General features: G+C 39.0%; 1 protein-coding gene and 1 pseudogene across 1 annotated transcript in view; both read right to left on the bottom strand.

Annotated features, from left to right (window-relative positions):
• CDC73 (cell division cycle 73) overlaps positions 1–9,390 on the bottom strand; it is an 88,288-nt gene extending 78,898 nt beyond the window's left edge. The window contains exons 1-5 of the mRNA XM_057727478.1: positions 9,173–9,390; positions 6,597–6,702; positions 3,415–3,484; positions 1,528–1,590; positions 1,392–1,444 (exon numbers count right to left, since the gene is read on the bottom strand). Of these exons, the coding sequence (XP_057583461.1) occupies positions 1,392–1,444; positions 1,528–1,590; positions 3,415–3,484; positions 6,597–6,702; positions 9,173–9,303 (423 nt within the window). The 5' untranslated portion in view covers positions 9,304–9,390. The remainder of the gene's footprint in view (positions 1–1,391; positions 1,445–1,527; positions 1,591–3,414; positions 3,485–6,596; positions 6,703–9,172) is intronic.
• A 6,110-nt stretch (positions 9,391–15,500) lies between these two features.
• LOC130849921 (60S ribosomal protein L27a-like) lies at positions 15,501–15,986 on the bottom strand (annotated as a pseudogene).
• Positions 15,987–17,046: the final 1,060 nt, after the last annotated feature.

The raw sequence follows: 17,046 nt of genomic DNA, 5'->3' as shown, positions 1-17,046 counted from the left end.
ACCCAGTGTAGTAGAATAGCTAGGAGCCAGACCGCCTGGGCTCTAATCTCCGTTATGTGAACCTCAGCAAGTCACTTCTCTCTGAGCTTGTGTGCTCACAGATGACATGCATAGTACTGCCAGCTTCAGGAGGAGGAGGTGAGGATCACACAAGTTAATAATATACATAAAGTACATAGAGAATCACCTAGCACAGAATAACAACAAGCTAATTATCACTTTCATTGTCTGAAAAACATCAGGTCCGTGTCTCAGACTACACTTAGGTAAAATTACATAACCTGAGCATCAAATTTTGTCAGTGATTCTACTGTATGTACTTACCAATCAACCCTGTCCCTTTGTTACCTTTCTTATCCTTCTTTAATTGTGGATGCTTTGCTAGTCATGAAGTAAGCAAAAGGTACAACTATTTGATTTTTATACAAGTGTGAAATGAAAAGACTGACAGTCTATAGTAATGTTAACACTACTGGTGACAAGTGTTCTTCCTACAGTGCTATCGGAATAACCAGTTTATGACGAGATATACAGCCAGTTTAGTCATTTCTCAGATTTTAAGCATGCCCCTAATGTATGATCCTCCAATTTTAGAGGGTTTTATATGCAACTGATCTGGGGCTTGTTAGAAATTTAAATTAATAGTATTACAATCATACAATTCAAATTCCTAAGGATTAACCATCTTATGCAATACATGAGCTGGTCAGCAAATCTTCCTCTCAACGTTAACTGCATTCTTACGTGGGTTCTACTTAACATCAACTATCCTTGTTCACCAATACTAAAATTTCACTTGCTGGCTATAAAATGCTACCAAAAATACATATAATCTGATATGTGAATATTGGAAAAAGTAACTGTAATAAGCACTTTATGTTCACAGCTCTTCAGAGTGGAGTAAACTTCCACACCACCTCATTCCAGGGGCGAGCAAACTACAACACAACGGCCGAATCTGGCTGCCACCTGTTTTGTAAAGTTTTACTGGAATACCGCTTCACCTGTTCATGTATGCACTGCCTATGCCCACTTTTGCACTGCAGTGGCAGAGTGGAGGAGCTTAACAAAGACTACAAGGCCCAAAAAGCCTGAAGCAGCTACTATCTGGCCCTTTATAGAAAAAGTCTTCTGACCACTCATCTAGTCCAACATTTTCATCAATAAAGATATAAAGGCAAAGAAAATAAAGCGATTTGTCCATCACACAGCTTGCATGCAAGAGATCTTATAGCTCGAGTTACTTATTAATCAACTGTTCATTCTAACATAATCACTTTTCCAGGGGAAAAAAAAGCTCTTAGAACTTCTATGAGCAAAGAATTCTTACTACCACACAACTCCAATTTCCACAAAAAAAAAGAATCACCTTTAAAATAAAGTTTCATTACCTCAATTCGTGGTTTTTTTGCTTCTGCCAAAACTTCATCTGCAGCTCGTTTGACTGTAAGAAAAAAAGAAGTAAATAAATGTACAGTTTGGGGACAGGTTTTTGAAAGTTCAATATAAACATGCAACAAGACATACCTTGAGTAGATCTCTGCAGACCTATTTCTAGAGGGGCACTTCTGTCTATACTGGCCGATGTTGCTAAAGATTTAAAAAAATTTATGTGAGAGGATAAATATTTGAACACACATACTGGATATTATTACAAGCGAAATAATTAAGATTTGTTATATTTCTTACTTTATATATGATTACTTCTCTTAAAAGATAAGTTTTAAAGCAGGTTTGAAAACGCGTTTTATTATAAAAGATTAATCTGTATTATAAAGTCTATAAGAGGACAAACTATTTCTGACCATTTAACTTACAAATTGAGAGAATTTGACTGAAATCAACTTCAAAGAACATACTCCAACATCACAACACATGTATGTAAAAGTGTATGTAAACATAAATAAAATCATGAACGTACACATCTGAGGGAACAACATGAGAGCACAGTTTTGAATGGGGTGGTAAGAAGTGAGTCATATGATAATGGAGAGAAACAAAACATAACAAAGAAGGACTAGCAAGTGCAAAGGTCCTAAGGTTAGAAAAGCTAAAAGAACCAAGACAACTGGACTTCTGTGAGCAAAGGAAGACTGGAAGATGAGGTCACAGAGACAAGCAGAAGCACCATCGTGAAGGTCAGGAAAGGAGGATGAGCTGTGTTCTAAGTGTGACGGGAAGCCACAGGATGGACTTGAGCAGGTAGGTGACACAATCAAGTTTAGATAATTTTTCAAAAATGTGTCCCTCTGAGTGGTGAGCAGAGACTACATGGTAGGAAACGAATAGCAAGGACCTCCGAGAAGGCTGTGCAACAGTCTAAAGAGGAAGGTGGAACAGGGTGGGCATAAGATGGTAAGAAGCTGTCATACTTTCAAAGGTAAAGAAAGGACTTGCTAATGGAATGGATATGAACTGTGAGAGACGTGAGAGAAATCTTTGATTTCTCTTCTCTTTGATTTCTCTAGGGTTGGTGGCCCAAGCAACTACATGAATGGGGTACCATTTACTGAGACGGGAACACTGGGAGAACAGTCTTGCTGCTTTTGTTCTGTCTGAGGAAAGAAGGGAAGGAGGGCATCGGTATTCTATTCTGGATACGTTACACTTCAGGTGCCTGTTAAATATCCAAGGGAAGATGCTGACAGTGACTTTCTAAATGTGAAGCTCAGAAACACATCGGTGTCGGAGGTAAGGAAACCAGAAAACAAAGTAAGGTGGCAAATGAGGAGAAAGAGGCCCTCAAGAGTCTGGTGCCCCAAATGCCAAGTCAAGAAAGGCTTTCCAAAAGGGAGTAAGCAGTCAACAGTATCAACTGCTACTGAGAGGTCAAGTTAGCTGTGAACGGGAGAGACCAAAGGACCTGCCAATCCTTACGTCAGTGCTGACCTCGTAAGAGTGCTTTGAGAGAGATGGTGAGGAACAAAGTCAGACTGGAGTGGATTCAAGACAGAATCAGAGATAAAGAGGAAGCAGTGATACCACACAACTCTTGCAAAAAGAATTTTGTAATAAAAGGAGAAGACAAATGGAGCAGTAGAGAGTAGGAAGGTGGGGAGTGGGGGTGGGCTCAAAAAACATTTTTCAGTGAGAGATATTACTGTGTATATTCTAAAGGGAATGATGCAAAAGAAGAAAACTGATGATGCAAGAGAGAAGCAACAATTTACAAAGGCAAAGTCTTGGGCGTGTGAAAGGAGATGGAATCCATACACAGGGAAGGGGTGACTGGTCCTATGAGTCAAGGATGTCCATTGTAACAGGAAAGAGAAGACAGCATGTGGACACAGCTGCAGGTAGGGCAAGTTTTTAGTGGGAATACACAGTCTCTTCCCACTGATTCTTATTTCACAGGGGGATAAAAAAAGCAATGGCGGCTATTTAAGAGTGAGAGCAATTTAAAAATTTACTCACAAGCTTCACCATTGAGATACCCAAGTAGATCTTTTCGGTCAGGTCTTCTAACCACCGGAATATTTTCAGTCTAAAGTTAACATTTTAAAATAGATATCAAATCAATAACAATTATAAGAAACTCCATAAAGATAAATGTCATGTAACATCTGAATGTATTTCAACATATCTTGATAACATATATTTAGAATCATGTTAGTTTTTAGAAAATAACTAGGCTGAAAAAACCTAATAAAATCTTAAAAATTTTTAAGCATTTTAATTTTTAGTAACTTTATTCTCAAAATTCCAATAAGATATACAAAAGAAAAGCATTAGAAATGAAACAATAACTGTATCCTCTTCAAAAATACCAATTACGGTCTTTTTTTTTTTCCCCTTGCCTTATTGTAAGTATTTGTTTTTTAATTTTACTCATGATGTTTTGCATCTGGGGACAAATACCCTTTTAGTTCTATTGCCTGCTCACTTTAGTCAAGGTTTCCAAAGTGCTTTCTTTTCTCACACCCAAACCAGACCGCCTCAAAATATGGTACTTGAACTCTTTCAAATAAACTAAATTAGCCACTAAAACTAAATTTTCATAATTAACAATAAGTACATGTTCCAAGAATATACACTATGGAAAAGACAGGCTTCTCAATAAATGGTCCTGGGAAAACTGGGCAGCTACATGCAAAAGAATCAAACTGGACCACTTTCTTATACCATACACAAAAATAAACTCAAAATGGATTAAAGACTTAAATGTAAGAATTAAGAAACAATAAAACTCCCAGGAGAAACACAGGCAGTATGTTCTTTGACCTGTGTCTTAGCAATATTTCTTTGGATCTGTCTCCTTAGGCAAGGGAAACAAAAAAAATAAATGGACTACATCAAACTAAAAAGCTTTTGCACCATGAAAGAAACCATCAAAAAAATGAAAAGGCAACCTTCTGAATGGGAGAAGATATTTGCAAACAATATATCCAATAAGGGATTAATATCCAAAATATATAAAAGAACTCACAATTCAACATAAAAAAACCCAACAATCCATTTATGAAATAACTAAGTCATGGGGATGTAATGTACAGCATAAGGAATACAGTCAATAATACTGCAAAAACTTTGTATGATGACAGATTGTTACTAGACTTCATGTGGTGATCAATTCACAATGTATACAAATGTTGAACTGCTGTGTTGTACACCTGAAACTAATACATTACTGTATGTCAACTACACTTCAATTAAAAAAAAGAAAAAACAAAATGATTAAAAAATAAGTATGTGTTATTTAGGCATGGGAAAAATTTAGGAGACTACACAGAAAAATGTTAATGACAGCTATTTACTTTCTACATTACATATTTCTCTTATCCTTGAGTGTGTATAAATTTTGTAAGCAGGGGGAAAAAATTAAAAAATTATATCAGGAAAATATATCTATTGTGCTAAATGAGTAGGTTTCCTTTAATTTCCTATATTAGCAATTTGTAAAGAGGAGAGCAAAACAAATGAAACTGTATACTTTAGGTATCAAGTTATCCTTGGGCCATGAATTCAATGAATCCTGTCACATCCACAATTTTCACTACCATTTTATAATGTAAACAAATCACAAAACAGAGTCCAGGGAAAACATGCGCTTACAGGATTATACAGTTATAAACTCTTTGTTACTTTACATAAGCAACAATGAACAAGAACCCTTAGTATCTCTGACTAATTATATTGAGTGCTGACTATACTTCACTGCACCATTCTACACATACTTCTCAATGATAAACTATATTTAATCACTTAAAATTAATGTTTTTTAAAAGTTAGGTTAAATTTTAATTTCTGCTTAAGAATATAAACAATTAAGAGCCCCCCAATTTTTTGTGCTTGTTTTTAAAAACCACTCTACATGAAATATCATAAATAGTTAAAAGATCTGAATTGGTTTTCTCTAAATAACTGTGTCTAAGTATGACAATATACTTCATCATTTGGTCACTAATGACTACGTATACCCTATCACGCACAGAAAGAAGTATGAGTCTCTTCACACTAAATAAAACAAGGACTATGAGTTGGAAAAACTTACTTCAGAAATGGTCTGCTCACAAGAAAGCAAATAATACAAAGGAGTTAGAAGAAAACAAAATCTGTAGAATCCTAGACTTTTAGAATTCAGTCCTTTTAATCTATCAAATATTTAAGAAATATAATAGTTAAATCTTATGTGACCAAAGGTCCTAAGGCCCACAGGAACAATTATAGCATCAGTTATGTGCTACTGCCATCCCCCAGAGACATGATCTAAGCCTAAACCAAGTGCCTGGATTATCTTTATTACCCTAAAAATAAATGGACCTATCCAACAAAACATTCTTATTAGCGCCTGATTCAGTTTTTAAAGATCTAGCATGAGCTAACGTAGCCTTATAGAGCCTTATCCCATTATTTCCCAAGTCTCAAACAGTTTCACTCTACATATTACTTTTTTCAATACATACTTGGCACTAAAAATATATTTCTTGTTCAGAAAAGCAGTGTTCATACATTCAGATGCAGAAAGCAGGCATCTTTCAAGCATCTGAAAACAAATGAATTTATCAATAAAGTATGAAAAAAGTTTATAAAAATTGATTAAAAAATTCATTTTAAAAAGCTATCTAGGGAGGGCGGGAGGAAGTCGAGGGAAGGCGTCTCAGGAGGGAGGGGATAAAGGGATATATGTATAAATAAGGCTGATTCACTTTGGTGTACCTCAAAAGCTGGTAAAAGAGTGTAAAGCAATTATTTTCCTATAAAGAGCTTGGAAAAAAAAAAGATATATTTGGATGAGGAAAAAAAAAAAAGCTGTCTACTAAACTTGGTTCTTTTTGATGCAAAAAAATTTTTTTTTCCTTGAGATTAAACCAGAGTTCTGAATATCAAGGTCCTCTAACAGGCTCATAAATTTTTTAAAACATCCCTACAAACAGCTTTGAAACTTCTGTTGTTATAAACACTATCCACATCTAACATGTAAAAAAAAAATCACAGATTAAAAAATGTGCATAAATCACAGTGATCTAATTTTGACCCTCCAGGAGACTTTCACACAAACCTTTCATTCTTTTGATCGGAAACTCACAAGGGCAGTTATCCACGCCAAACAACAACTATCAAATCAAAAAGAAAGTTTTTAAATGAATTCTACTTACAGCTGCACGTCGAACATAAACAGGATGAGACAGGTGCACATTATTAAGTAGAAATAAGATAGAATCCAATGTGTAGTACTCTCTAGGTTGGCCTTCCTTCCCAGTCCTGAAATGAATAAGACAAGATTTTTTTACTCACAATTCTAATACAACTCCTCGGGCTTAATCATGTGTATGAATTTACCTACACCCATTCCGCTATCCAATGAGAGATTTAACATAGCTAACACACGCAGAATATGAATGTAATAAGTGGAACTGTCATTTGGGCAAAAGGAACACAAAGGTAGGCAATGATAAAAAGCAAGAAGGGAAGCATACCATATTCATACTTTATTACTAAAGACTTCTCAGAATTTGGCCCAAATTAGGTTCTGGACTTCGTCAATACAATAGAGAGAGAAACCTAATCAGAGAGGAACCATAAGAGAAAACAATCAAACTGATTAAAGGAAGTACGACTACAACTGGTGCTAAACTTCCAAGAAACACAGCCCATCTCCTAAGTAAGATAATGCTGAACAACACCCTTTACAACATTCTTAAACACAACAATTTCAGAGAGATGATTCTTATGACATCCCTCAAATTAAATCAATCATGCAAAACCAAAACTAATTCTACCTGTAATAAAACAATGTCATCTAGGGATGCAAGCTCTTTCAGGCAAGCACTACTTGCTCAACAAATGTTAGTGTCCAATCCCACTCTCCCTATTATGTTCTCCCCATCTAGAAATATCAACGTATTATCTACATTCGCCTCAATACGGCCCAATATAATCAGCCCCAAACCTACTTTTCTAGCCTCTATTTCCACTTCTCCTCTAAATCCATATATTTCAAACCACACATCACTTACCAATCACTGTACTATGAACTGTAAAAGAAAAACAGAATGCACTGCATTCAACAAGGATAAATATTGTTTAACATTATGTATATGTGTGTATTTACCTGTCAACGGAAAATAACAGTAAATGAAAATGTATGTATTAGTGTGATTCACTGTTGTGAAAGTTTGAAATCTACTATTCTAAGCACTCCTTTCTCACTACTGGCTTCACAAATGGCTGTCAAAACATTCCCTTTCCAGCTCTCATGCCTATAAGCACACAGTTCCCTCACTCTGGAAGACCAAACCCACCATTTCATCCTCAGAATTCCTATCCATTCCTTAACACTTATCCATTTGTTCTTTCATTTACTCAAGAAAAATCTGTAGCATGTCTACATGCAAAACACACTTCCATGAAACCTTTCCTAACACCCCCAGGTAGAAGTGACTGCTGTGTTAAGAGCTGGAATGTGATTCTTATCCAGTTATGTTCTCATCGAGGTAGCCTCCTTTGAGGCACCGACCCGGGTCCTCACAACTTTTCCTAGTTCTCATACTGAACAGCCCTCCACCTTGAGTACGCAACCATTTTTTAAAGAAAACCCAATCAGTCATAAACGCAATCAGCCTGTAGCTCTTATGGGTTGGGCAGAAGACTCCTAACATCGTCTAGTTTGGCACTGCCCAAATCAGTTAAGACTTTCCCCCAAATAAACTCTTAAAATTTGTTTTTAAAGTCCAATCAAATGTAATTCTGCCTGTGCAAATTCCTCTCGGAAAAGAAAAAAACAGAAAACTCAGAATAATTTATGCCTCAACATTTCATAAAGCTAATTAAATCAGAAGCCCCCAAGGCCAAAAAAACAAAAAGAAAAAAACCAATCAACTAAACTTCCCCTAGCTTTTCATCAACTTCTCCTAAAGCCCACAGCTCCCACTCAAACAAAACGAGGAGGGAAGTTCTGGCCCAGTGTTCTGGCGATCCAAGTGAAACACCACTGAGAGAGACAACACTCAAAAAGCCCCCAACGATGAGCAGATCTCTCTCTCTCTTCTTTCTTTTTCTTTTGTAACACGTATGCATAACTCTGTTCCTTCTCAGATTCTTTTCCCACACAAGTTATCACAGATCTCTCCTTAGCTGTGCTCCTTAAGGACGCACATTCGGGAAACCCCCGCACCTGGACCAACAACATTCCCAGACACATTTCCCTACATCGCACACTCCAACCAGTCCCCACCTAGACCTGCAAAGTTTACTCCATCTCAGCAGTAACTTTCTGCCTGAGGAAACTCCTGCCTTCACCCCCAACAGATTCCGACCGCTCTTCCAAAAGTCGCCGAGCCTCTCTCCCGTGCTAACTTCACAGAGTTCGTTCCCCTCTCACCGCTTAAGGGAATCGGGAGAGGAGAAGGGGCAGACCGGGAGCTGCAAGGGGTCGGCAGAGAGGGCCCCAGAGCAGCCCCGGAGGGAGAGGAGAAACTACAGAACAAAAAGCGCCGTCCGGGCACCTCCGCGCGCAACCCCCCGCGGCACCTCCCCCGACGCCCTGAGGACGGGCCCCCGCACCCGCCTCTCCTCCCGCGCCCCCCTCACCTACAGGAGCCACTTCTGCTCCCGGGCAAACTTTTCCCCCCGGAGCACCCGTTTCTCTCCATCCCTGAGGGGGGCGGGGGCAGGGGTCCGGGCAGAGGGGGCCCGGGGGCGCCCAGCTCTGCCCCGGCCGCGCCGGACTCACCCCCACACCACGTAGTTGGTCTTCACGTTCTTGGGCCAGGAGAACTCGCCGAAGATCACTTCGTCCCCTTTCACCACAATCTCCTTCTTCTGGATGTTGTACTGTCGCAGGACGCTGAGCACGTCCGCCATCTTCGCCCCCCTCGCCGCCGCCGCCGGCCCCGGGCGCCCCCGCCGCCGCCGCCGCCGCCGCCGCGCCCGCCGCCCCCTTCGCCCGTCGCCTCAGCCTCCTCCTCGGCCGCCTCAGCCGCCTCAGCCGCCGCCGCCGCCGCGAGCCAACTGCAGCAGCTCTGGCAGCCGTCCGCGCCTACGACAGCAGCGGGGGAAGGAGCCTCCCAGGCCGCCGAGGACCCCGCGCTAGCAGGCAAGGCCCCGCCGCGGGCTGCCCGCGGAGAACGCCTGACCGCGCGCCGCCAGCGCCGCCGCCCGCCGCCAGGGGGCGTCGCGCCCGCCCAGGAAACGCCCCTCCCAGACTCCCACGCGGCGCGCGGCCGACTCCCGGCCCGAAACTCGGAGTGCGGGGACGCCGTGCCCACAGACAGCGCACGTACGCGGAGCATTGGCCGGCGCACGCGCGCGGGGCACGTAACCCATCGGCGGCCCCCCGCCCCCGCGCGGCTCGTACGCGGCAGGCGACAGGTGCGCGCGCACCTGCGCGGAGGGTCTGGAACCTCCATCCCTAGAGCGCGCGCTGGAGGCTCCACGACCCTCCTGGAGTGCGGCCAGTGGCACTCGGGTCTCTCCTTGGCGAGAGATTTCCAGATCCAGGATAACCTTCCCAGCTGCATCGGACCCGCCTAGCAAATGGCATCTAGGTCTTGGTGATGAAGCCCCCTTCGAAGAGAGAGGTTTTGGGGGTGGTGTTGCTTGGGGGGTTGTTTTTTATTTTGTGTTTCTGGTGGACTCTCATGGTGGAAAAGACCGAGCCCAGTGGAGAGCAGTCCCAGGCACTGGTGTTTGTTAGCTGCCTTTTGACCTTGGTCAAGTTACACACCTTCTCACAGCATCAGCTGGTTAATGGAGAAAATGGAGTTAGTGTAGGAAGGTGAAAGCATCTAGCAAATCATCAAAATATCATAAATGTTGAATCTTCCCCCTCAATTCCTTAGGTGGTGACTTTTTCCATCCTGTCCCCTTATCCCCGCCAACCCCAAAGGGCTACATTTAAATGGCTCTGTTCCAAGATGCTAATAGGAAAGTTAGAGAACACGAACTCAATTTATTGATAGTTCAGTATACTGTGGCCTGTTTACCTTAATGCAAACATATCCCATATCCCGTAGGCCATTTTTAAAATTTTCTCTTACTATAGCAGAAAGGGAAAAAAAAGTCAGCTTTGTGATTGACATTACCAAAGTCTTTTACGTGCTTTGAAAGGAATCAATTTTTGTTATCTGCACGACAGAGAGATATATAGAAGAATGTGGTTCGTTTTTCTATACACTCTTTAGCCATTTTGCAACCGAATTTGAGAAATTTTGGCTGTTCTACAAATGTTCCTGTTACTATGGTATTTTCCTAAGCTTCACCCCAAACACTCACATTAAAAAGAATGTTTTTTATTTATCCCCAGCACTATCTACTGTATTTATCATTGTATCAGAGCACCCAGTACTACTTGAGTGCCTCTTCTACAAAACTAAATGACAATAGACTTGTGTTATCCTATCGGAGTGTCTTACACATTATTTGCCACAGTGCTGGCAAACATTTTAAAAAAATGTTAAATTCGGGACTTCCCTGGTGGTCCAGTGGTTAAGATTCCTCCCTTCCATCACAGGGGGCATAGAAGGAACTAAGATCCTGCATGCGGTGTGGCAGTGGCAAAAAAGAAAAAAAGGAAGTCGAAGTTTTATGATAGATTAGGAGAGTCAGCTACAGTCCCTTCAGAAAATACTGAATTTCATTTCATACACAATGACTGGCTTAGTCCATTCAGGCTGCTCTAAGAGAATAGTATAGACTAGGTGGCTTATAAACACATTTATTTTTGATAGTTCTAAAGGCTAGGAAGTCCAAGATCAAAGTTCCTGCAGACTCAGTGTCTGGTAAGAGCCTGCTTCCTGGTTCATAGACCTTGATCTTCACATTTCATCCTCATCTGGTGGAAAGAAGGGAGCTCTCTGGGGTCTGTTTTTTTTAATATAAGGTTCTAGTCACCCCCCCCCCCCCACACACACACACACAAAGATCTCAGTCTTAGTACCATCACCCTGGAGTTAGAATTTCAACATGTGAATTGAGGGGCTTGGGGGGGGGGGGGGACACAAACATTGTTTCATAGCAGTGGTCAAATAGTCTCTCTTTTGGGGTAAATCATGGTGTTTTTTCTTCTGTGAGGGTAATGATTCTTTTTTCCTTCCCATTATAGTTTATTATAAGATGTTGATGATAGTTTCCTGTGCTATACAGTAAGACCTTGTTTATTTTATATATAGTAGTTTGTATCTGCTAATCCCAAACTCATAGTTTATCCCTATCCCTCTGCCCCTTTGGAAACCATAGATTTGTTGTGTATGTGTGTGAGTCTGTTTCTGTTTTATAAATAAATTCATTTGCATCATATTTGAGACTGCACATACCAGTGAAATCATACACTCTTTGTCTTTCTCTGACTTCCTTCACTTAATATGTTCATCTCTAGGTCCATCCATGTTCCTGCAAATGGCATTATTTTATTATTTTTTATGGCTGAGTAGTATTCCGTTGTGTATATATACACCACATCCTTTTTATCCATCCGTTTAAGTTGCTTCCCTGTTTTTGCCAGTGTAGATAGTGCTGCTATGAATATTGAGGTGCATGTATCTTTTCAACTTAGAGTTTTCTCCAGATATATGCCCGGGAGTGGGATTGCAGGCTCCTATGATAGCTCTAATTTTAGTTTTTTAAGGAAGCAAACCATACTTCATAGTGGCTGCCCCAATTTATATTCCCACCAGCAGTGTAGGAGGGTTCCCTCTTCTCCACACCTTGAGGGTAATGATTCTTAAACTCAGTGTAGTGAGATACATCATTAGTAATCTCTTGCTTATTACAGTTAAAGGACTGAAAATTGTAGATCATTTTGTTTTTAAGTCTCTTACAATTACTCCACTAATGTTGGTTCAGTGATATTAGTGTCAAAATACAATAAAAGGCAAGATCAGTAGTAGAGCTGAAAAATTAGAATATTAATTAGAAAAAAATGGAAAATTAATCTTGTTTCTTGGTCTTAGATAAAAGCTGCCCACTTTTGCAGTCATCAGCTTCTAACAAATTCATCGCAATCCTGAGTTTGAAGTCTCCTGATAGAATAAATGCCCAGCAATCAGGAGGAAGTGGTACATGCTTTTAGTTGCAAACCATGGATCCAAGATCATCACCTTGGAGTTTTACCACTATGTCTATTGTTAACGGCACCTGATAAGGATCTCTCCATCAGTGCCCAAGGGCAGTTCTACTCTGATGCCTTTTCCAGGTGACCAATCTCCAGGTTTTAGATCAGGAAGAGTGTGGTTAGGTAGGCATTTTGGAAATGCAGCTTGAACCTGCTAGTGATAATTCTGGAGGCATCATAAACCTCTTGTAGTACTTATTCACATTAGTCTGTAATGAATAGAATCTAGGATTGGAAGTAAACTTTTCAAATGCAAGGGATGGCAGGAGGTGGAGAATGGCGATGGGGCATAGTTGTTAAATCTTGAGGAGATACTGTGTGGGTTCCAGAGGGGCAATCTTATTGCTATGAAGGCCAATGGCAATATGAAAGTTCAGTTTTCTGAGAGCTTTGCTAATATTAGTTTTAGGAGTCCATTAATTTTCTTTGGTTTTCCTAAAGTTTATAGAAGACAGGAAGTGGAATTATAGCTCCCCAGCAAGAAAAACCTCTGTCTAGCCTGAAAATAAACAACCACCTGAACATATTCTTAGCTTATTGCCAGAGAAATTTGTGTAAAATCAGTTTGGCAGTGTTTAAAGGAGCCTCGAGGCTTTGGCTTCCATCCATATCCTACCTTTACACTCATGCCCTGATTATGTCCTTGGCTGATAGGATGCACATTGGAAATATTCTCAGCAGATACCCTTACAATTACCCCAAAAACGTTGGTTCCATATTGTTTTCAGTTTATCTCTGCTGTTGTATGTAATATCATGAAGCATTCTTGTTAAAATTCACTTCTATTATTGCTTTGTCCTTAGATGATAGCAAAGCTTCTAAACATTTTTAATTTGTTCATTTTATAAATGTTACTGTAGAGGTCAGGGATTCTCTGTTTTCAAAGCATTCCAACATCATGGACTTATCCAATATATGTGTACATACATATGTAATGTTTACACATGTACACACACATGTGTGTGCATGTCTATGTATAAATATATATATTTATTTATACATATGCATATATACATACTCTTACCATTTGTAGGTAGGTTATGTGAGAGAAATTTGGCCTTCGAAATGATTTGATTCTGGAAGCACCTTATATTTTAAGGATAAATTTGAGTATGTGGTAGCACAGTCCCTTTGGCAATTTTAATTGTTCTTTTTATGCATGAATCATCAACAAACAAAATTTAATCAGAGACATCCAAGAGTTCTTAGAGGTGTGTGTGTATTATGGATAGTTTTCTAACAGAGTTAATTTCTAATGGAATTCTCCTTTTGGTAAGGAAAGGAGGGTGCCTGGGCTAGGTATTATAGTAATGGATAGCAGTGTGTGAGGAAAACAGTATTTTATAAGAGGTTAGGCAACTAGCTGAGAAGTGTGGTGTATTTTTTGTCAATAAAAGAGTCTGCATGGCTTGGGGAACAATTAGGCTTAGTGGAGACCCTGCAACAATCAGCGGAAGTTTTCACACGTTTTACTATTATTTGTCACGTCTCTTATGCAAGATAGACGCACCTTGGCTGCTGGATCTAATGAAAGACTGAAATAAGTAATGAACCTCTGATGAGTCAGGACCACTGACTAGTGGTTGTTCAGACTTATCATGAACAAAAATAGAAAAGGATTTTTGAATCTAGGGTACTGGAAAAAAAGTATTTTGATAGACGGGCTTCTTTCAACTTGAAAAGTACACAATCATTGAAAGATACCTGTACTGACACGTTTTGTTTATGTATACTTAAACTTAGAAAATGAACCTCTTTTTGCCTTATCCATTTTTGCGTAAGTTTTATAACAATGGTTACTCATAATAATTTTTTTTAAGTTTAAAGAATTCTAGGAAAATCCTTTTTGTCCTTTGATATTTAGGTTAACGGAGCAATTATTTTTGTTTCCTAATGGACATTTTGGGAGACCTGATGAGGATTTAGGAATTATTCTGAATCTGGTCCTAAACTGAGAAAAAGCAAAATTAGGGATAGTTTTTAGAGTAAACAGAATTAAGTTATAAGTACCTGAAGTCAAGAAATGTTTATAGGCAATATTGTAAAAGCATGGAAATAGACAACAATGGTATTTGGAACTAAATGTTTTCAAAAGGATTATTTTGAAAATGAATTATTTAAAAATATGTCAGAAAGGGGACTTCCCTGGTGGTCCAGTGGTTAAGACTCTGAGCTTCCACTGCAGGGGGTGCTGGTTCAATCTCTGGTTGGGGAACTAAGATCCCACATGCCACTTGGGGGGCCAAAAAGTAATAATGATAAATGTCAGAAAGCACTGAGAATTAACAAATATTTTGGTGACAAAAAGGAACCTCTACTGATTTGGGCATGGAATAACTAAATCCTTTTACAGAAAACATATCCAATTTTAATTTTACTTTTTTTGTACATTATTCAGATATCTATTGGCAATATCAGATTTATAAATACACCTTTATATGTAGGTGTATTTAGGCATAAGTTAATGTGTAAATATATAGATAATATAAAGTTTTAAACTATAGCCTTTGATATGTGTATAAAAAAACAATGTATATGTCATATTAAATTAGCATCTTGATAAACAGTAATAGCTCTCTTAATAAACAGAAAATCATGTCTATTGTCTGCTATACATTCTTGTTTCCCTATAATTATTGTCACCTACTATAATCAACCAGTCGTATTAAAAATCATATTTAGCCAAATTAATCATCTTTTTCTTCAAACAAAAGAGAATATCAGAGGACAGGAAACCAGTAATTGCCTAGCCATTTTTTTCTCCATGAATGTGTGTTTTATATCATTTTAACAATTTGGAGGTAGTAAAAATAAGCACACATATATACTATCACCCAGCCATTTGTATATTTTGTTAATGTATTGCCATTACAAGAAATAGGACTAAAAGAAAATTATGTTTAGTAACCAGTGTTTTTTCAATCTCCTTTTTTTTTTTTTTAAAGCACTTGTTAACATTTAATGAATCTCCCACCACCTGGCTTCAAGCTACCAGGACACAAGCCCCACCCACACCCTTAATCTTCTCCTCAGCTCTTCTGCTGAAGAATTTGGCCTTCACAATGACAGGCTGCTTTGGGAGCGTTCCCTTCCCCAGAACTTTGTAGTAACCTGATTGCATCACATCAATGATAGAAGCAGCTCCAGTCTTGTTCTTGGCAGCATTTACCCATGTTTGCTCAGTGACCAAGTCCCACAATTTATCAATGTTGACAGTTGGGCAGAAGGTCTGGTTCCTCTTTAAGTAGTAATGCCTCATACCAACTTTCCCAAAGTACCCTGGGTGATATTTGTCAAAGTTGAGCCTGTGGTGATGCATGCCACCAGCATTACCTTGGCCTCCCGGGTATTACCAGTGTTTGCTGCTGTGGCCATGCCCATGGACGTGGCTCACGTGGCCTCTAAGCTTCCAGGTCTTCCTTAGTCTGGATGGCATGTCGGCGGCTGAGGCAAAAGATAGCTCAATCTGCTTTTTACTTAGAAATTGTCCAGACATCAAAAGATTAGTTATTAGTTAATTTAATTCTGTTTCTAAAGTCTTAAAGTTAGTTAAGGATCTGGAATGTACAATTAAATTCTCATTATTTGTAGCCTTCTAAGAATTTCATAAAATTTAACTGTTGAAAAGGATATCTGTTATTACCATTTCATTAAGTTACGTACAATTACATATATTTTTATATGTATTTATGTACGTACACATACATAAATGTAATTTTAATCATGTAGAAACAGTGATTAACTCATAAAATCAACCTCGTAAATTTAAGAAGTTTAAATTATGATAAGTTTAACCCTAGTCCTGTATGAAACAAAGTATTGTGTTGATGTTATTTTTAGATAGTCAATTAAAATGCAAATACTCTGAATCATACCATAAGCTCTTCTTTTATTTTGGAACTAATTAAAGCTTTGTCTTCTTATCTTGTAAGTATGTAAATAGGGCTACTCAGTAAAAAACGCTTTTCAGGGTTCACAAAATAAACACTGAGATTTTGACAACTCTTTTTCTTTTAGAGATTTTGACTGTTTATCTGGACTAGATATTCCTAGGGTGAGCACGTAATAACTGAATGTTTTCATTTGTCTCTTTGATCCATCAGCTAATTTTTCAATTTTCGAAGAGAGAGAAAAACAGAACAAAATGAGGAGTAACCAGCTTCAGACGAATATGAAATTACCACTGTGAAAGGCTAGTTATATTTTCTATGCAAAGAGAGAAGAGAAAATTTCGATGTAGAAATACCCATTTTACATGTGTTCACACAAAAGAGTGTTATTATAGTGAAGAGGAAAATTAGAAACTTGCACTCAGCTAAAAATAACTCCATGCTCGTTCTGCTTTTGTAAAATATGCTTGCTGAGCTGAAAAAGAAAAACAAAAACGGGATGACCTAGCAATCAAATGTAACCATAGGATGTTTTGCTGAATATGGAATGTTCAGCACCTGCTCTTATAAGTTTCCATTTGGAAACTTTTGTGCTCTGTAAACCAA

The sequence above is a fragment of the Hippopotamus amphibius genome, chromosome 3, assembly GCF_030028045.1.
Source record: "Hippopotamus amphibius kiboko isolate mHipAmp2 chromosome 3, mHipAmp2.hap2, whole genome shotgun sequence".
Classification (NCBI taxonomy): Eukaryota; Metazoa; Chordata; class Mammalia; order Artiodactyla; family Hippopotamidae; genus Hippopotamus; species Hippopotamus amphibius.
Note: the sequence above shows the minus strand (reverse complement) of the source record. Positions and strands in the feature narration are given on the sequence as shown.